Here is a 22,668-nt window from a genome sequence, read left to right on the forward strand (position 1 = left end):
CCCTTGGGATTAATAAAGTATCTATCTATCTATCTATCTATCTATCTATCTATCTATCTATCTATCTATCTATCTATCTATCTATCTATCTATCTATCTATCTGTCTGTCTGTCTGTCTGTCTGTCTGTCTGTCTGTCTGTCTGTCTGTCTGTCTGTCTGTCTGTCTGTCTGTCTGTCTGTCTGTCTGATGTAGGCAGTTCAAGTATTAAGGAATCCAAGTAACATATCAGCTCCCAGAGGCAAGGGGCTGGAACCCATCCCAGAAGCAGTGGGAGCAAGACAGGCAAACAACCCTGGACCAGGTACCAATATATAACAGGGCCCACTCACTTTTTCTTCTTTTGGCTGCTCCTGTTAGGGGTTGCCACAGTGGATCATATTTTTCCATATCGTCCTGTACTCTGCGTCTTTCTCTGTTACACCCATCATGCATGTCCTCTCTCACCACATCCATAAACCTTCTCTTAGGCCTTCCTTTTCTCCTCTTGCCTGGCTGCTCTATCCTTAGCATTCTTTTTCCAATATACCTAGCATCTCACCTCTGCACATGTCCAAACCAATGTAATCTTGCCTTTCTGACTTTGACTCTTCAAACCATCCAACCTGAGCTGACCCTCTAATGTACTCATTTATAATCCTGTCCATCCTCGTCATACCCAATACAAATCTTAACATTTTTATCTCTGTCACCTGCAGCACTGTCTCCTGTTTTTTGGTCAGTGCCACCATCTCCAACCCATATAACATAGCTGGTCTCACTACCATTTTGTAGACCTTCCTTTTCACTCTTGCTAATACCTGTCTGTCACAAATCACTCCTGACACTCATCTCCACACATTCCACCCTACCTGCACTTTCATTTTCAAATGTCTTCCTCAGTCCTCATTACTCTGTACTGTTGATCCCAAGTATTTAAACTCACCCACCTTCACCAACTCTACTTTCTGCATCCTAACCATTCCACTGACCTTCCTCTCATTCACACACATGTATTCTGTCTTGTTCCTACTGACCTTCATTTCTCTCCCCTCTAGAGCATATCTCCACCTCTCCAGGGTCTAAACCCGTCTGTCAACCTGTCCTTCACCATTGCATATAAGAAAGGGTTCAGAGCCGATCCCTGATGTACAGTAATCCCTCGCTATATCGCGCTTCGACTTTTGCGGCTTCACTCCATCGCGGATTTTATATGTAAGTATATTTAAATATATATCGCGGATTTTTTGCTGGTTCGCGGATTTCTGCGGACAATGGGTCTTTTAATTTCTGGTACACGCTTCCTCAGTTGGTTTGCCCAGTTGATTTCATACAAGGGACGCTATTGGCAGATGGCTGAGAAGCTACCCAACCACAGCGCGTATTATGTATTAAATAAAACTCCTCAAATATATTGTGAGCACAGGGGCTGTTCGCACCCCTAGAGGACACAGCCGCTCCTCAAAAAACGCTGAAAGATTACCTTCACACTGCTCCCTTCTTTGCTGGGCTTACATGTGGCTGCTTTGCAAGCGATATGCTTCCCGCATGGTGCTTCGCATACTTAAAAGAACAAACAGCACGTATTGATTTTTGATTGTTTTCTTTCCTCTCTCTCTCTCTCTCTCTCTCTCGCTTGCTCGCTCGCTCTGACATTCTCTGCTCCTGACGGGAGGGGGTGTGAGCAGAGGGGCTGTTCGCACACTGGCCTAGAGGATACGGACGCTCCTCTAAAAAATGCTGAAAAATGCTTGCTCCCTTCCTTGCAGCTACTTTGTCCGGCAGTGCTTCACATACTTAAAAGCCAAACAGCCCTATTGATTTTTGACTGTTTGCTTTTTTCTCTCTCTCTCTCTCTCTCTGACGTGCACTCCTTTGAAGAGGAAGATATGTTTGCATTCTTTTAATTGTGAGACTGAACTGTCATCTCTGTCTTGTCATGGAGCACAGTTTAAACTTTTGAAAAAGAGACAAATGTTTGTTTGCAGTGTTTGAATAACGTTCCTGTCTCTCTACAACCTCCTGTGTTTCTGTGCAAATCTGTGACCCAAGCATGACAATATAAAAATAACCATATAAAAATATAGTTTCTACTTCGCGGATTTTGACTTTTCGCGGGGGGGTCTGGAACGCAACCCCCGCAATGGAGGAGGGATTACTGTAATCCGATCTTCACATTGAATGCATCTGTCACTCCTACCGCAGACTTCACCACTGTCACACTTCCCTCATACATATCCTGTATAACTTTTATATACTTCTCTGCCACTCCCAACTTCCTCATACAATACCACAACTCCTCTCGAGGCACCCTGTCATATGCTTTCTCCTGGTCAACAAAGATGCAAAGCAACTCCTTCTGGCCTTTTCTATACTTCTCCATCAACATCCTCAGATTAAACATTGCATCTATGGTGCTCTTTCTTGGCATGAAACCATACTGTTGTTGACTAATCATCACCTCCCTTTTTAACCTAGTTTCCACTACTCTTTCCATTAACTTCAGGCTGTGGCTCATCAATTTTATCCCCCTGTAGTTATTACAGCTCTGCACATCCCCCTTATTCTTAAAAATTGGCACCAGTACACTTCTTCTTCATTCCTCAGATATCCTATCACTTCCCAAGATTCCATTAAACAATCTGGTTAAAAACATCACTGCCATCTCTCCTAAACATCTCCATGCTTCCACAGGTATGTCATCTGGACCAATGGCCTTTCTATTCTTCAACTTCTTCCTTATTTCCTCATTGCTAATCCTCTGTGCTTCCTAATTCACTATCGCAACATCATCCAACCTCCTCTCTCTCTCATTCTCTTCATTCATCAGCCTCTCAAAGTACTCTTTCCATCTGCTCAACACACTCTCCATCTTTATCCTTTATCACCCTAACCTGCTGCACATTTTTCTCAGTCCCTCTGTCTAGCCAATCAGTACAGGTCCTTTTTGTCCCTCCTTAGTGTCCAGTCTCTCATACAACTCTTCATATGCCTTTTCTTTAGCCTTTGCTACCTATTTCTTCATATTACGCTTTATCTCCTTGCACTCTTGTCTACTTTCTGCATCTCTCTGACTATTCCACTTCTTGTTCGCCAACCTCTTCCTCTGTATACTCTCCCGTACTTCACCATTCCACCACCAGGTTTCTAATTCCTCCTTCCTCTGTCCAGATGTCATGCCAAGCACCTTTTTTGCTGTCACCCTTACTACTTCTGTTGTAATTGCCCAGCTCTCTGACAACTCTTCAATGCCACCCAGTGCCTGTCTTACCTCCTCCCTGAACTCAACCTTGCAGTCTTCATTTTTCAGCTTCCACCATTTGATTCTTGACTCTGCCCTCACTCTCCTCCTGAACAGGATATAATCTACCTCCTGCACAAAACAGTGTGCTTTGGGCTGGCCCCAAAAATGGATAAATGGGAAGGGTTACATCAGGAAAGGCATCCAGTGAAAAATTTTGCCAGATCAATAAGTGGATAACAATACAAATTTCCATACTGGATCAGTCGAGGCTCGTGTTAACAGAGCCCACTCACAATAAGACAAATTTAGTGTTACTAATCAATTTAAACAGCATGTCTTTAAGGATGTGGGAGGAAAACTCCCCAAAAACAATAGCTGAGATTTGAACCCAGGATACTGGATTTGTGAGGCAGCAGCAAAATACACTGCACTGCCACACCAGTCTATTAAAATAAATTGATGAATAAAAGCAAGTTGAAACTCTAAGAAAATAAAGTTATTGAGACTAGTAGCCTTTCCTAGCTTCTTCACGTATTCTCCCAAAGCTAAGCTTTATATTGACTATATACTTCAGTCTGAATGCTTAGTATTATGGGAATCCAATTCAAAACTTTAAGAGCTATGCCAAATTTAGTTAAAGTGCATTTTATTTTTTCTCCAGCTTAGTGTATCACTAAATAGGCCGCATTATAACTAGTCTGAATGAATCAATATCTCTCATCATTTATTAAATCTCTGTGCTCTCTCTTTCATGGCCAGTAATTAAGGATTTAACCAGAAACCTTTCATTTTCCTTTGAATGCATCGCATGGTAAAATAAAAAAGTCTTGCTTGTTTGTGCATGCCCGAGTTTGTAAAAGCAAAAATTCTTTAGTTGCAACATAACTAATTTAATGCTGTGTCAGCAAGCTAGGTTTCAGTCATACAGGAGGTAAGTTAAATATTAGTCCAAAGAAGAGAAGCCCAGCTGCTTTCTGGCAATAATTTTTGGCTTTATCTTCAGTAAAATCAATGACAGCAGTATTTCCAGTTAATAAGAAATTATTTTCATCTTACATTAGGAACCAATTAAAAAAAAAAAAAAAAAAAACCTTCTCCAAGCAGTGTGACACAGTAGCACAGTAGTTAGCACAGTTGGCCCACAGCTCCAGGAATCCTGGCTTGGTCAGTGTCTGTGAATATAAGAGTGTGCTCAGTGATGTACTGTTCCACCTAGAATTGTGCTCTGCACCCCATACTATGATTAAAAAACCATCCAGATTTTCATGAATTTATGGAAAAGTGGAGTTCAGAAAAGAGATACTGCAAACTGTGATGTTCTCTTCTGTGAGGAATTTACTTCATAGCTACAGCACTAAGCAACTGTTGTGAGCAGTTTCAGACTGGTTGTTTTAAATACAAAATGTGCAACATTATGTGTGAAAATGTTCTTCTTGTTCTTTACAGAGTTGTGTCCACCATCCAATGGTAAGATGAACAGCAAAAAGGATCAATCCCAGATTCTAAATAAGAAGACCAGGAGTCAGTTCCAAAGACAGAATCAATTCTGTTTCTGTTGGGATGAATAAAGGTATTGATGGTATGAGATTATTTATAAGCAGACACAACAAAATAAAAATAAAAGATATGTTTATGGGGTGGATTAGTGGTCTGGATGGGTACTTCTCAGCATCTGGGTTTGAATCTCTTGTCTGTATGAAGTTTGCATGTTTCTGTGTGGATTTTGTTTCCCTTATTACAGTTTTTGGCCCATATCCAAATTATACAGGTATGTGTGTTTGGCTAATTAAACACACTAAAGTGGCCCAGTGTGAATGAGTAAGGGTCTGCATGTAAGTGTGTGAAGGACTGACACCCTGCTCATGGTTGGATCCTGACACACAAATGGTGCCAAAATGAACAATGACTCTGCATGGCTTCAAATTGACTAACATAGTTACAGGAAGAATAGATGTAAATTGTTTTATAGTTAGTATGTTTTTTATTTTGTCTTCATTGCATAGATGAAGTTTCTATGACAGTAACAATAAAGATTTAATAATAATAATAATAATAATAATAACTTTATTTATATAGCACTGCTCTCAGCCTATCTCTCTCTGTTATCATACATTTACATGCAACTCAAGGTTAATCAACAAAAATAAAGATATACTACATTTACTTGGATTATTATCATCAATTAATACTATGATCATTTCTAATAAAAGTAAGTATACTAAATACAAAATCAACCAGGAACTGTTAATATCTAACCACTAAAGTGCAAAATAAACCTTCACTCTTATCAGGAAAAGGTTTTTCAATTAAAATATTTATACATTAAGGTTGACAATAGAACAATGAGATGTGATTGATATATATATATATATATATATATACACACATACCGTCTATATCTACATTTTACACATTTGTAAGTGTTTTTGGAAATTTTTAGTTATCTGAACTCCAAGTTCATAACAATTACTTTAATAGAGCGAACCATCCTTTAAGGATAGTGAGATACCTAAAACATGAATAAATGAGTAAAAACTCCTTTATGTAGGTGCTGGCAAGCACTGCAAGATGTCACAATATGTTAATGATCCAGAAATATATAAAATAACAAAAAATGACAGATGTCCACTTAATAATGTTTTTTAAAAGGTTAAATATAAAAAAAATCATTATTTTGTTTTCTGATAGTTTAGTGGATTTATTGCTGTATGTCACAAACTCAACCCTGAATAAAGCAAGCAAGTATGTAATACATGTAACAGCTTTCACAATATACATTTCACAACAAAAATGCAGCATAAATGACTCAGTACAGTAATTAACAAAATATACGTTATTCATCAGTTGTTCAGTGTTGAATTCCATGCAAGTCCTGGAGCAAAACACAGCCTCACCTATGACAGTTTGGGTCTCAGAGCCTGTCTAGCTGCTTATAAGAATTAGCTAAGGTACAGCGCAACACACAGATTACAGGTGTCTGTTGTTGCTTGCCCTAGGGTGTGACCTTATCATTCCTTTCCCTTCTCTATTGTTTCTACTATTTAATAATTGTGCAATTTATTTCATTTTCTGGTCAGAGTAACCAGGTTTAGTAAGTTTATCAGGGATTGGAAGGATCATTGGAAAGTTGGATTTTTCTAGGCTTCACCATTAAAATAATTTATTAGCTCCTGAGGCATTTAAAATTACAAATGTCAAAGGGTGTTGTTTCTTTTTTACTTAAATTGCCTAAACCTATCTACTATTAAATTTAATTTGAATGAAAATTAAAAATATTTCAAGGATATTTCAAATCCTTGCTCAAAAAAGAATGAAAGATGACATTTACAACTTTTATTGAATTAATGTCTACATACTGTGCACATAGTCAGTGGGGTTGATAGCCATTAAGTTGGCCTCCTTCACTTTACACTTCTCACACTCCAATCACAGTCCAATCACAATAAAACAGCACGCATGATTAGGTATTAGTGAAAAGTAATTTTGTGTTAGCGCCAGTATTTAAGAGGCTGTTTTTTCTTTATTTTTTACTCTTTATTACTGAGCTTCTGTGGTGGGTTGGTGCCCTGCTCGGGATTGGTTCCTGCCTTGTGCCCTGTGTTGGCTAGGATTGGCTCCAGCAGACCCCCGTGACCCTGTGTTTGGATTCAGCGGGTTGGAAAATGGATGGATGGATGTATGGATGTATTACTAAGCTTGAAAATAAAATAATTAACTGAACTACTCATAAAAAGATTTTCACTTCCAGCTCTAGAAGGAGCTAAGAAGAAACTGAAAACAAATGTAAAAGTATGTGAACATTAATGAATAAAACATTAAACACTAAATATACCTCAGGTGTTATTTCATACTTGTTTCAGTGTTCAGCCACTAAAAACATAAGATCAATGACTCATTACCACATGGTTCCTGTATAATTTATTTTAAATACACAGAAAAAAGATCAAATTTTGACTACCATTGTTAACCAGGAGTTCCACCAGATAGAAATTAAACATTACAAGGTTCTGTCCAACAGATACTGTTGTTTTACACTAAAGGTATTCGCTGTCCTTAAATCATAGTTAAATTTATTTGTCTTTTTACTTGCTTAACAGTTTTTTTTTAATATTAGCTTTATCACAGTGTCTTTATTGGACTATTTTTTGTAAGCTTTGTTCTTCTGCTCCTATTTGATTCTGAATATCTGTTAAGTGTTTTGAGTATGAAAAAGATACTATACTCTATAAATAAACATTTCATTATTATTATTATTATTGTTGTTTTTGTTGATGTTGTTGAGTTTCTTTACATAGCATTAATTGCAACTGCATCTGTAGGCAAACTGTTACATCATCTGTTCCAAGACTTTTAAGTCTTTGTTCTGAACATTTAAACCAATTTCCTGTACCTACTGTTCATTGGAACTCCAGGTTTAATCACAAGACTCTGTTAATCTCTGTTCTGTGAAGTTAGAAATAGTGGCTAACACATTTGATGGATTTAATTTGGATGGGCACTTTGGTTTTCCATCTGCATCCCAAAGATATATATCTTAGGTCAACTGACAGCTGGGCATTGGCCCAGTATGGAAGAATGTGGGTGTATGCCCATGTAAGAGAGCACTGTGATGGAAAGGTGCCCATCTAGGATTTGTTCCCACACTGGGTCCAAAGCCAGTGAGATAAGCACAATAGTTCCTCATGAACCTGAATTAGATATAAAGTTAAGTTTCATTGACCAATTATATGTTGCTTGAGAAGCCCAAATAAAGTAGGGGTCAACAAGACATATGACTTACAGTATACCATACAATACACGTGTGTGTGGAAAGTTAAAGGTGAGTGTTGAGGATCACAAATAATAAATTATTTAAGAATTTAATCTAGAACCTGCTTATGGATTTTACTGGATTTTCAAGTATTGAATCATTTGTCATTTGTGAAATGAAATTAAAAAGGTACTGAATGAAAGCCTGGATTTCAGCAGGATGATATTTTTTGACATTGTTTATTCAGTACACATATAGAGTCACTGAGCAAATTATTAGGTACATCTGTGTATCCATTGCAGTTGGTTGGAGCCCTGCCTGGAATTTGTTCCTCCCTTGTGCCCTGTGTTGGCTGGGATTGGCTCCAGCAGACCCCTGTGACCCTGTGTTAGGATATAGCGGGTTGGACAATGACTGACTGTGTATCCATTTAATTATTTAATCAACCAATCATGTGGCAGCAACACAATGAATTCAATTATGCAGATACAGGTCAGAAGCTTCAGTTAAACTTCACATCAAACACCAGAATGGTGAAAAAATGTGATCTCAGTGATTGTTGGTGACAGACAGGCTGGTTTGAATATTTCTTTAAGTGCTGATCTCCTGGCATTTTCACTCACAACAGTCTCTAGAGTTTACTCATAATGGTATGAAAAACAAAAAACATCTAGTAAGTGGAAGTTCTGTAGATGGAAATGCCTTATTGATGAGAAGGGTTTAAAGAAGAATTTTCAGCCTGGTTTGAGCAGACGGAAAGGCTAGTAACTCAGATAAAGCACTCAGTACAACTGTGGTGAACAGAAAAGCATCTCAGAATGCACAGCACATTGAACCTTGAGTAAGATGGCCTACACACAAAAAGAAGACCACACTGGGTTCCCCTCATGTCATCCAAAAGCAGAAAGCTGATGCCAAAGCGGGCACGAACTCAACAAAAATGGAATGTTGAAAACTGGAAGAACATAGCCTGGTCTGATGAATCTCAATTTCTGCTAAAGTACACAGATGATAAGGTCATAATTTGGTGTCAACAGCATGGATACAAGCACCTAACCTGCCTTGTTTCAACAGTACAAGATGGTGGTAGCACTGCAACAGTGTGGGGAATTTCTTATAGGCACACTTTGGACTCGTTAATATCAATCAATCATCGCTTGAATGTCACAGCCTATTTGAGTATTGTTACTGACCATGTTCATCCCTTCATTGACACATTGACCTATATCTCAATATTCTAATGGAAACTTCTAGTATGATAATACACCATGCCATTAACCAAAGTCTTCTCAAATTGGTTTCATGAACATGACAATAAGTTCAGTGTTCCTATTCACTGAATCTTAAACCAACAGAGCATCTTTAGGATGTGCCAGAATGAGAGATTCACAGCTTGAACATGCACCTGACAAATCTGCAGAAATTGTGTGATGCAATCATGTCGACATGGACTAGAATTTCAAAGGAATGTTTCCAGCATTTTTTGGAATCATTGCCACAAAAAACTGAGGTTATTTTGTGAGCAAAAAGGAGGCCCTACTGATTATTAATATAGTGCTCGTGATGATTTTGCAGAATGTGGTTTATGTTTCTTCTTTTAGAACCAAGTCAACATGGATACTTAAAACTGAAAAATCAAGTGCTGTGGTGTCATTAAATTTTTATTGCTATAAAATAATACGCCTTCAGATGTTCATTTTCTCCTAGTCAATGTCTAGCAAGACCAGCCCCCTCATACCATAAGCTAGGGGTATGATGTAGAAGTCCATCATGGCAGAATATCTCTCAAAGATAACCAAGGTTTCGTCAGCACTCAACAACTGAAAGAAATGTTGACACTTTAGAGCAAATCATAATGAATAATGGAATAGTGGCAGGGGGGAGTACTTCGAAGACCTCCTTCATCCCACTAACATGCCTTCCAATGAGGAAGCAGAGCCTGGGGACTTGGAGGTGGGCTCCCCCATCTCTGGGACTGAGGTCACCGAGGTGTTCAAAAAACTCCTTGGTGGCAGGGCCCCGGGGGTGGATGAGATATGTCTGGAGTTCCTCAAGGGTCTGAATGTTGTAGGACTGTCTTGGTTGACACACCTCTGCAACATCGCATGTTCATCGGGGTCAGTGCCTCTGGATTGGCAGACCGGGGTGGTGGTCCCCCTCTTTAAGAAGGGGGACCGGAGGTGTGTTCCAACTACAGAATGATCACACTCCTCAGCCTCCCTGGAAAAGTCTATTCGGGGGTCCTGGAGAGGAAGGTCCGTCAGATAGTCGAACCTCGGATTCAGGAGGAACAGTGTGGTTTTCGTCCTGGTTGTGGAACAGTGGACCAGCTCTGCACTCTTAGCAGGGTCCTGGAGGGTGCATGGGAGTTTGCCCAACCAGTCTACATGTGTTTTGTGGACTTGGAAAAGGCGTTCGACTGTGTCCCTCTGGGAATCCTGTGGGGGGTGCTCCGGGAGTATGGGGTACCGGACCACCTGATAAGGGCTGTACAGTCCCTGTACAACCGGTGTCAGAGCTTGGTCCGCATTGCCGGCAGTAAGTTGAACTCGTTTCCAGTGAGAGTTGGACTCCACCAGGGCTGCCCTTTGTCACCGATTCTGTTCATAACTTTTATGGACAGAATTTCTAGGCGCAGCCAGGGCGTTGAGGGGGTCCGGTCTGGTGGACTCAGGATTGGGTCACTGCTTTTTGTAGATGATGTTGTCCTGTTTGCTTCATCAGGCCATGATCTTCAGCTCTCTCTGGATTGGTTCGCAGCTGAATGTGAAGCGGCTGGGATGGGAATCAGCACCTCCAAATCCGAGACCATGGTCCTCAGCCGGAAAAGTGTGGAGTGCCCTCTCAGGGTTGGGGGTGAGATCCTGCTCCAAGTGGAGGTGTTCAAGTATCTCGGGGTCTTGTTCAAGAGTGAAGGAAGAATGGAGCGTGAGATCGACAGGCGGATCTGTGTGGCGCCCGTAGTGATGTGGGCTTTGCATTGGTCTGTCGTGGTGAAAAAGGAGCTGAGTCATAAGTGAAAGCTCTCAATTCAGTCGATGTACGTTCCTACCCTCACCTCTGGTCATGAGCTATGGGTAGTGACCGAAAGAACAAGATCGCGAATACAAGTGGCTGAAATGAGTTTCCTCCGCAGGGTGTCTGGGCTTTCCCTTAAAGATAGGGTGAGAAGCTCATTCATCCGGGAGGGGCTCAGAGTAGAATTGCTGCTCCTCCGCATCGAGAGGAGTCAGATGAGGTGGCTCGGCCATCTGATCAGGATGCCTCCTGGACGCCTCCCTGGTAAGGTGTTCCGGGCACGTCTAACTGGGAGGAGGCCCCGGGGAAGACCCAGGACACACTGGAGGGACTATGTCTCCCGGCTGGCCTGGGAACACCTCGGGATTCCCCCGCAAGAGCTAGAAGAAGTGGCCGGGGAGAGGGAAGTCTGGGCATCTCTGCTCAAGCTGCTGCCCCCCCGACCCGATCTCAAATAAGCGGAAGAGGATGGATGGATGGATGGATGGATGAATAGTGGCAGTATGTGAGACAGCAGCCTTAATAGGAATTAGCTCTTGGTCAGTTACATTCAGTCTTCACATACAATTAAAAATGAGCAATATTTGTACATGTTTGGTATTCAGAGTTATGATTCCTGAAATGAAGCATCAACACATCCACTGTTCTGAGGAGAATCTCGAGATAAAATATTTCAATTGAGACAAATCTAACAAGCATTTCATAACTGGGAATGAAACATGAATACACTATTATGACCCAAAGTCCAAACAACAATCAAAATAATGAAAACGCGGTGATTCGCCAATATCAAGGAATTTTAAGATCCAAGCCAGTGCTGGCAAAACCGTGTACACAATGAGGTTGAGTGTTTAGTTAATATTGACCACATGTCTCAAAAGCCCCACATAACTGATTAATATTACATTGTTTTTTCTGGACATTTGTAGCAGTCAATCAGAATAAAACAGTGACTATATCCTCCAACTTGCAGGGAAAACTTGGGGATTGGTGGCAGGATTGGCACTCCAGCCACTGTAAGAAAAACCTCACACTGTTCCAATGTGGTGCTGAGGTGTCACTCATTGTACGGCTGCACTTGGATCTCAATCCAGCTGGTTTGGTGCCGTGTGGGTATGGCAATGCACTGTAATCAGTGCATGCTCCCAACCAACCTATAACTGCACCACCATCATCTGTCTGCCTCATGAAAATATCTCTGGACACAATGCAAAGGTTGCAAAGGCTGTTCTGTGACACTTAGATTCTAGGAAATGCTCCTCCCTATTCTTCATACATCTGCTCCCCATTCTGAAGAATTACATCCATGGGATATGCAGTACTAATGACTAAGACATCAGCACAGCTACAGAATGATTGCACAAGCAAGACAATCCATTTTATAAAAGTGGCACAGAAATGCTTTGTGAACATTATAACAAGTTTATCATTATTCACAGGGATTATGTTGATAAATAAAACTTGATTGATTTTGCTGGTGTTTCCTTAATAGGTCAGGCTTAACATTTGTGATAACCTTTGTACTATTGTAATCTCATAATCAGCACCTCACTTGCCTCGAATATCAGTAATCAGGCAGAACCAGTTTTGTTTTGTTTCCATGTAAATGTTTTGCAAAAATTTTCTTGGAACTAATAGTAAAGGTTTGAGGCTAGAACCTGGAAACACTGCAATTGAGGCCATGGAACAGAAAAGTTTAAGTTATGTCTGGCTACTTTAAGAAAAATCAGAAACGTAAACTTGTTTCTTAGTTCATGTGATGAAACCAAATCAATGAAACTCCTTTGGTGGGGCCATGGTGATGTAATGGTTACAGATTACTAATTGATTTCAGCTTGTATCATCATTCAAATGATATCAAAGTGTCAAAGCATTATTGCTCATAATGCTGTTTTTAGACCTTTGCTTCAGTTGTTTGAATTTGTTTTAGTTTATTTATTAGTTGCTTTCAATGAAACATGGATTTACAAATATACTGTATCGAAGAGAAAGTGAGAGCAATTACTGACAGTGTTCAATGTAACTTGGAAATGTCAATCAGGAAAAATCTGACAGACAGACAGACAGACAGACAGACAGACAGACAGACAGACAGACAGATAGATAGATAGATAGATAGATAGATAGATAGATAGATAGATAGATAGATAGATTTTTATAGTGCTCATTTAAGCACTCAAAGCACTTCACATAGTGAGGAGCCACATCAACCACCATCAATGGGCAACATGCACCTGGATGATGCAATAGCAGCCATTTTTGCACCAGTAAGCTCACCACACATTAACTATTAGATGGTGAAGGGGTGACAGAGGAAGTTAGCCAATTAGAAACAGGAGATGATTAGGGGGCCAAAATAGACTATACCACGACAGGCAATTTAGCCAGGACATCATGGAAAACACTGTTTTTTTTAAGGATTCCCGTGGATGTTTTATGACCACCGACAGTCAGGATCCCAACTTTCTATCTCATTTAAAGGATGGCACCATTTTTACAGCACAGTGTCATCATCACTGCACTGAGGTACTGGGATCCATGCAAAGACCACAGAGTAAGTGGCCCCACCTGGCTGCACCAACATTTATTCAAACTGCAACACAAGCTTTTCTTAGATGATCTCCCATCTAAGTGCCAGATGAGACCAAACATGCTTAGCTTCAGGTGGATTACTTGTTCTGAAATGCAGGTGGAAAGGTAAATGAAAAATGAAACAGATAAAGTAAACACACTCACTGACAGTGTTCAACTTTAATCAGTAAAACATGCTAAAGTACATCACAGAAATGGGGTTCCTTAAAAAACACTTGAGTACAAAAGATCAATAAAAAAGCTTTTCATTAACCTCTACCTCTGCTGGAAAGAACGTAAATGTTTGGGTAGTCTGTGTAATAACAAACATCTATTGGATAGGTCTGATATAATCAATATACCGTACATGTTATGTCTCTTATAGCATTCTTCCTTGTAATGGAATAAATCTAGATTCAGGCAGTTAGCATCAGAGATAATTCCAGGGCCCAGCAAGTCTCCTCCCCCGTGTCTTGACATGGTAAAATTTATTGTATAAATCAGTAAGCTGAACAAGAAGTATTCAATAAACACAAATCATTTACTAATATTTTGTTAAAAATGAGATTATATAAATAAAAAATTACAATAAAAATATTTTTAGAAAACATGAAAGCAATAATAACAGAATAAAGTAATAAATACGTAAAAGAGAAAGTAAAATGTAAAATAAGGTAAGGTGCAAATGGTAATAAAAATAAACACAAATTGCACATTGTGATATGTTAGTGTTTCACGTAATGATGGCATATGGTTATGACCAGTGCGTCCTTAGTCACTTTCATCATTAAGCGTGTTGACTTATAATAAGGGTGCAGGGGTACCTAGATTTCTAATGTTATTTTTGTCGCACTGACTTTGGATACAAGACATCACTTCTCCATCACTGCGCTCAGTGCGCAAGAACATGCCTTTTTTGTCACTGATGTGTCAAATATAATCCTGACCTGATGTACCCTACCCTAGGCTAACGTAACCTCAAGTAACATTATCATAATACATACATCACAGAAATTATTAAAAACTATTGAAATACGGCAATAATAATACATGAATAACAATGTTAATAGTATAATACAATTGCTTATGATAAAGTTTCAGCACTATTTGATTTCATTTATTGCATTTCTAAGAAAGCTCTGTTTTTAAAGTACAACTTTGTTAGTCAGGACATTATTAACTAAGTCACAACTGTATTTAAAAAAAATAAATGAAGTGCTCAGAATGGAAATTAAAAAACAAAAGATGTCTCATAAAGGTATTAATGTAACTTTCAAAATCAATTGTTGCAGACCTAACATTCTCTCAACAGAGATTGGACCTCCCCTTTGGGGGTTTCTAACTGTGTTGTAGGGTGTCAAAGAGGATGCCCCTTGGGGGCTGGCCCTCCCAGGCAATTGCCTGCCCTTTATGTCCTGTCTCTATGCCCCTGCTTAGCATCATTCTACTTCCTGTAAATAAATTATCAAAGCTTTTCAAAGCTGAAAGACGCCCCCATTTAAAGCCCTTTTATGAAAAAACTTTAAAAGACTGAGGATTTTAAAACTTGCAAAGTATTTCAAATAAACGTGTTGTTGGAAATGTTAGCAGTTCATTCTGCCCATTACAGTATAATATATGGTCCTAGGGTGGAAAGCAGTTATTTAAAGTTCTATTCAATAGTAGCTGCTAATGCAATGGTCAGAATAATGAAAATAAAGTTGAAAGAAGCACGGCGATAGATTAAAAAGGGGTAAAATCCCATAAGATATTTTAGCAACACTTTTTTCATACTTGGAGTCCTAGACCTGTATTTCCCATGATTCCCGGTGGGAGGCACCAAACAGCAAAATAACCTTTTATTCGTCATTCTTCTCATTTTAGCCAACACAGCTCTAACGCGGTCTGTGTTATGAATTATCCGCAGATGAGCCTCCATCGCTTCATCGCGTTCAAGAAAAAAAATATATATATTGTTTTAACTGAAGTACCACCCCTTATGCGAGCCTTGCCGAAAGCAGCTTTCCTTTGCGTCTTCCGGTAATGTTTTCATAGCCGAATTTCGTCGAGCTCAAAGCAGATGGGTTGTGGGTTCAGTCGAGTGACGTCGAGAGAAGTTACGGGAGTGTCCGATTTGTGCCGAGCTATAGGCACCGCCCCTCCGCTGAAGCGCGTCACGGAGAAGCGGGGAGCCGTGAGACTGTAGCGAGCGACGCCAACAGAAGAGGATAGTTAGTTTATATCTCCAGCATAGCCGTCTGCAGCAAGACTTGTTAGGGCCGCGGTGGTCGCACGGTAACCATGGGGGAGGACTAAAGAAGACCCGAGTCGACTCTGGCGCTTGGGAAATTAAAAGGAAAATCGAGAAATTAAACAAAATAAGAGTAACAAACAACAGGAGACAATTCGTGATTTCTTTCCATGCTCTGTGAAACAATGTTACCTTTGAAGTTGTGATTTACTGGATCTCCACCACACCAAGGATTTATTTTACCAAACCCTCTGAAGCTTCATTGATTCTGGGAGGATCGGGTGGATTGTGCTGCGAGTCCCATTTTCTTTTTGTTGTGCAACGCATTTTCTCGAGTCGCTGTTGGATCTGTAAAACTAAAAATGGATGCGGGGATTGAGAAGGAGTGCAGCGCCCTGGGAGGACTTTTCCAAACAATTATGAACGATATGAAGGTGAGGAGGAGGTATTTGGGGGTGGCGGCTTCATTTTCTGATTAACCTCGGGCTTGTTTGTCGCACGGATTGTACCGTGGGTTTTATCTTTGTGCTTTTCACCTGCTGTAACCTGTGTGAGGACTCCGTCAACACCGGTGGGGTTTTATTTCGCGGTGTTTTAAACGGTGTTGGTTAAACTACACTGCCCCCACCCTGCCCATCTCCCACCACCTCCCAAGCTAGAGATGTGCGGACATTTGGTCAGAGGCGTCGAAGAGAAGTTAGGTATTCCAGTGGTGTTAAAACCATGCAGGGGAAAGAGGAGCAGAAATCTGTAAAAATAGCGTCGGAGCGTTTGTTAAAACCAGATATATACCCATCTCCTCGTTAACCATCGATTTGTCTTAATTAAAAAATGTTATTTCTGATTAAAGTAAAGAGGCCCCATATGAGCTTAATGGCTAAAATTTAGAAACAGTTGATCGAGCAAACTCCTAGCAAGTTTATTTTAACGCAGTGTACCTCGAAATTACAACCAGTTGTCAGTTTCCGTAGGAAAAAATAAAAGGCAATTTTATATAATGTAATCAATTATACAAATTTATTTGCCGATTTTATCTGATTTTTTTTTATTGGTGCAGGTTAACACCTGTTTCATCAGATTTATTTTTTGCTTCCGAAAAGTAATATGAGTAGGACAACGCGGTTTTTCAAAGAGTGAATAAAGTTCCGATGGTTACTTAGATGTGTCCATTCGAGTTCAAACATGGTTATTGTTAGTTCATATCACACTGATTCATTATCCGGCTGGTGCTACCATTTTTGTCTTCTCCTTGAAGGCTAGTCATTTTCGAGAAGAAAATTATGAATAAAGTTTGAACTGGCAAACGTGTCTGATTTTCGCAGTAGGAAAATTGCTTTTAATATTCCCTAAGTGTGGACATATGCAGTTAACCACAGGGAATTGGAGTCGGTGTAGGGCCTCGAGAGAAATAACCTCCAAAGAGAAGAGCAAGTTGAAAGTTGTTAAATTTGTGTATGTTTTATTTTTTTCTTATGTTTGGCTGATAATTTTTATCAGTGTTGTTGAATTTAAAGTGGTGTCTCAACTAGGAAAAGGAAATGGTAGAAAGTTTTTATAAAAGCAATGTTTTAAATGGGCTGAGTAATGACAAATCTTTGATTAAAATTGTTTTACTATTTGAGAAGTTCAGAAATCATTTTGAGTATCGTTTGTGATTTTACCCTGTATCTGTTAATTTATAAAAAATAAATAGTTTTTAAATTCAGTTCTAGAATAAACAGAGAACGAGGGTACTGTGGTGCAGTGGTAGCTCTACTGCCTCACAGCAAGGAGAGCGGTTCACACTCCTGCTGTGTTCTGCATGGAGTTTGCATTTTCTCCCAGTGTATGACAGGTGATTTCCTTCCACAGTCCAAAGAAATGCAAGTTAGGTGAATTGGCATTGCTAAAGCGGCCTTTAGTGTGTGTGTACGTTTATCCAGCGATGGACTGGTGTCCTGTGTAGGGGGTTGTTCCTGCCTTGTGCTCGCTGCTTGCTGGGATAGTCTTCAACTTTACCGTAACTCTGATCAGACTTAACAGGTTTGAAAATGAATGGATGTATGTAATAAACATAAAAGAAAGATAGTGCAGGTCTTTGAGATAGGTATAAACCTTTATGTGCGCTTATATTTGATAACACAATATTCATAGGTGGGGCCAACCTATCCTAGAAGCATTTGGCACAAGGGAGTAAACGGCGCCCAACTGGGTGCTAGTCCATCTCAGTTGCACAAATGGGACAATTCAGAGTTGACAATTTACCTAACCTGCATATCCTCATTATGTAATAAATGTAGCTGCAGTTGGCAGTTAGTCCATACATCCACTTTATAACCTGATTATCCAGTTCTAGGTTGTGGGCTCTGATCCTGTTCATGGTTGTGGGCAGTCCTTGCCTATCTTGGTAGCACATTAAACAAGGAGGGAGTCACTTTATTGTCTCAAGTCACACTCACACCTGGGGACTTTGCGGGATTGCAAATCCAGCATGTCATTGGGATGTGCGAAGAAAGCTGGAATATTTGAAGGAAATCCCACACAGGGTGAGAATGTTCCACCCAGGTCACTTGTGGAATACATTATTAGTTAACCACAATTAAGTTGCAAAGCAGAAATTACTTTTCAGTTATTTTAAGTGTTACAGTTTCTGGTAAAGCTTTTATCTTATAGTTTGGGTTAATATGTGTTTGTATGTTATGTAATATGATCTACATACTCTGTTTAGAGTTGTAATGTCAACTATTGAGTAGTTTAAACAAATGTCATTTTTTTTTTTAAGAAAGGTCAACTTGCAGCTGTGCATGGCAAATGTTAATGAACTACTTATTATTTGGGAGATTTAAGTTGCAAATGAATAAATCATTGGTGGTGGGTATAGACAGAGTGATAACAAATGATCTGGATTTTGACATCTTGTTTGTGCACCCCATTGATTGCTTTTTGATAAGGTAATTGATAGAGAGTGATTAAATAGCAAAAAAATAAAAGCTGAAGAGATACACAGGGAGCAAACACGTTTGTTTAGTTAGTCATATTCTATTTTTATCACTCTATTCTCTCACATTTGCTTTTCCCCAACTCTGCTCATCCTGTTTGACTTGTCCATTTTCCATTACTCTTCCATCCATCCATTTTCTAAGTTGGGCATCTAGTTCAGGATAATGGATTGTTAGTATGTATCTCTGTAAGGAGGAGGATATGGGCTGGATGTGGAATTGGAACAGGATTTTTTTTTCTCACAATGTTACAATCGAAGTGCATTTGTCTGCTCTGTCAATCTTTCATTGCTATTCCAAAGATGGAAAATGTGGAAAGGCACTTTCAAACTGTTCATAAAAACTATGAAACTGACATCCCTCCAAAAAGTGATTTGAGAAAGAGAAAGGAGAGGGAACTAAAATCGCAGTAAATTGGACAGCCGTCATTTTTCATTCGGCTGAATTCAAAAGCAAAGGCAGACACACCGAAGCATCGTTCCAGGTGAGTCACTCGATCATTAAGCATAAGAAGTCCTTCAAAGATGGAGAGATGATAAGAGGCCTTCGTTGAGGCAGATGGCTAGGGAGAAATTCCTGCTGACATTTCGAGACCCCTGGCCAGAGAAAAAGGAGTTTCTCCTTGTCATTAAACATGCAGAATACAAGCAACTTAATAACGATCAATGGCTGTTAGACTTGGCATTTTTTTTTCCGATCTGACCAACATGTTGAATAAGCTTAATTTACAGCTGCAAGGAAAAGACAAAACCATGGTCAATAAGATTAGCTCAGTTAATGCTTTCAAACAAAAAATGCAACATCTGTCCTCAAACCTGCAGCGCCTTGATTTGGGGAACATCCAGAACCTCGTGTCAGAGCTGGAGACTCAATTGAAGGCATTTGCGCAACTTGACAGCATACACTACACAGAGCAGATTGAAAATTGTCAGACTTTGACAGACGGTTTGAAGACTCAGCTTTATTTGAGCCAATCACTACATTTAAATGCTATCCATTTAGGGAAGATGTTGAGGGTGATTCACTCGCATCAAAAACTGCAACACTCTTTCACCTAAAACTCCTCTACAGTGGAGGATGAGATTTTGACACTACAGGATGACGTTGGGGCTGAAGTATGGGGCTCATGGACAGTTTTGGAAATTGGTCACAGAGGAAAAGTACCCAAACATGAGGAAATGTGCGACCTCTTTGACTGCATTATTCGGCTGTACTTATTTATGCGAGTCAGCCTTCTCCCACATGAAGATTATTACATCCAAATACTGTAGTGACCATAAATGTATTGAATTGTTATTGTGCCATAAGGGTTATGCAAGGAAAGACAACATATATTTTATGTATAAAGTATACTCGGTGTGTGTGTGTGTGTGTAATATATATATATATATATATATATATATATATATATATATAAAATAAGCATTTTTTAATGTAGGGCAATCATTTCGACCTGGTCATTTTAAAAGTCGCTCGCAAGCCGAAAAAGTGTGGGCACCCCTGTTCTAGGCAGTTGTCAAGTGGCTTAATTTTTTTTCCTATGTATCGCCCATCTCCTTCATCCTGATCATTAGTTATAAAATATTTTGAATTGCATACTTTCAGGTTTCCTTTTATACTTAAATTCCCTTCTTGGCCACATTATTGGCTTCTGTTTTAGTTCGCTGGAATCCTCTTGCTGACTGTTCTCCAGTCCAGAGAAAAAAAATCTCAAGTGGCTAAGTGTTTCAGTGCCAATCACATTAGCTGTTGCCTCTGGAGAAAGCAGAAAAGATCAGGTCACAGAGCAGATCCACCTTTCACATATAAGCGTAAACCCTTTTTTGTATTTTCCTTCACATGAAAGGAAGCTATAAATTAAAGATTTTGGTCCTCCCAGAAGGACTGAACATGTTTCAGGAAGGCCGTTTAGAGTTTTCAAAGTTTGTCACAGAGCACTGCTCTGTTGATGGTCTAAGCAGGTGGAATGTTTAAAGTCTTCAATTTGTGAGGTATGTTAAAACGATTTGAAGGAAAAAGAGCAAAAATAAACAGTCAATGTGTATGCGGAATTCAGCCTCCAGATGATTTGTGTGCATGTATATGCTGCACAGTGCTCATTGATGAGTAGACTGTTAAATCTGACTGAATTGCTTATATAGGGTCACTAATTTAGAAGGCTATAATGTTTGCTTGCATAATAAATGTGATCAATTTTAATACTTAAATTCAACTGGAAGCCTGGTTATGAAAAAGCCATTTTTTATATTTGGTACCTTAGAAAATGGTATTTACTGATTGTGAACATTTAAAAGCCATTTGTAAGATAAACAAGTTGAAGCATTCTGGCTATCAAATGAAAAACAGAATTGAGGTCATTCCCAGTCTGTGGAAGAAGGTTCTCTGTGTGAAGCTGCTGGGAGGTGCTGTAAAATAAAGCTTGGAGTAATAAAATTCATTAAGTGGGAATGTTGCAAAGGAGCGCGATTGAGAATGAAACATTAACAGTGTGACACACTAGCATTTCAACCAGATTTTTTGGCCTCTACTGTCTTAAATTTGAATCATTTATGTGATTCTGCTGAACAGCAGGTAATTAATTTATTTCTATTTTCACCTGTGTGAGTTCATCATTAACCAATCCTTTGTGAAATAAAAAAAAAAAAATGTAAATAAACATTGAGTGAGGTATTGTTGAGGTATTGAGTGGTTCTCTGTCTGAGCATGAGATTATTTAAATAATTACAATTAGATCACATGTTATTAGTAAGGTATGCATTGATGTGTGAAGGTGATTTTGTGAGCTGAAACACATTGTGTAAAAAATGCATTACCTTATGGAACATGAAGAACGATACTTAGATCATGGACAACTCAACTTTAAATTTCTAAAGTATAGTACCATAAAATATGCAGTCATAGCTTTGTTATTTAGAATTCTTAAGTTAGCAAAAATGCATATTGAATGAGTAATGAAGTGGTGGCTATTGAGAGTTTTAGGAGTTGGAGGATTGGAAAATTGGAGAACGACTGTTCAGTATGGGACATCGGATAAATAAATTTTACATCATCAGAAACACATATTTTGTCATTGGCTTTCAAAAAGTCTGTCCCAGAGTATTTTGCATCTTTCTCCATATTAACTAAATTTTGCTGAGCTTTTATTCAGCATTGGTTTTACAATCCTGAAATATCAGGACAAGTGCCAGATTTGATTTCAAGTGTTTATGGTTCACAGGTTGTATACTAAACTGATACCGTACACTCACACTTCATACCAAATCGATGTTTTCGGGGGACACTGAAAATGTGTAAATCTTCTTGAAATATTAAGAGCTCTATATCTGGCATGGGGTTGTTGGAATCTTGAATTTCATTTAAAAATCATTTGCAGGTTTAATTTGGGTGGGGAAAAATCCACTGCTCTTTCAGGATAGAGAGAGAGAGAGAGAGAAAAGAGAATTTAGTTCATCCCAGTTTTATCCCAATGTGGTGAGAGTGCAGAAATAACAACTACATTATATATGCTTTTACATGAGTATGATATGACCAGTCAGCTGTAAGGCTGCAATTAATGATTATTTTGGTAGTCGACTAATCGTTCAATTTTTTTCGATCAGTCACGATTATTTTATGCCTGACTATTTTTATGCTTGCGACCTGTGGTTGCACATCCTGTTCTGGGCTCCAGTGCATGTCTTACCTCATCTGCTCACATCTGTCCACCTGTGAATGTCACCCTGATGCATTAACACGATTAAAATTAATAATAAATTAAAATAACAACCAGTGAAACATATGAATTTGAAAATAATCAGATGTTTTATATTAGTGTGACCATCACAATAAAAAAGAAATACATTAAGCAATACAAAATAAAGTGCACATAGACCTTAAACAAAAAAGTGCATTTAACTTAA

The 22,668-nt window shown here is 39.1% G+C and overlaps 1 protein-coding gene across 2 annotated transcripts in view; it reads left to right on the plus strand.

Annotated features, from left to right (window-relative positions):
* The first annotated feature begins 15,523 nt into the window (after positions 1 to 15,523).
* mtss1 (MTSS I-BAR domain containing 1) overlaps positions 15,524 to 22,668 on the plus strand; it is a 227,409-nt gene continuing 220,264 nt past the window's right edge. The window contains exon 1 of one of the 2 annotated variants that reach the window (XM_051932832.1): positions 15,524 to 16,225. In XM_051932832.1, the coding sequence (XP_051788792.1) occupies positions 16,154 to 16,225 (72 nt within the window). In that variant the 5' untranslated portion in view covers positions 15,524 to 16,153. The remainder of the gene's footprint in view (positions 16,226 to 22,668) is intronic. The other variant, XM_028811889.2, reaches the window with a different exon arrangement.

Source organism: Erpetoichthys calabaricus, chromosome 10 (assembly GCF_900747795.2).
Source record: "Erpetoichthys calabaricus chromosome 10, fErpCal1.3, whole genome shotgun sequence".
Taxonomy (NCBI): Eukaryota; Metazoa; Chordata; class Cladistia; order Polypteriformes; family Polypteridae; genus Erpetoichthys; species Erpetoichthys calabaricus.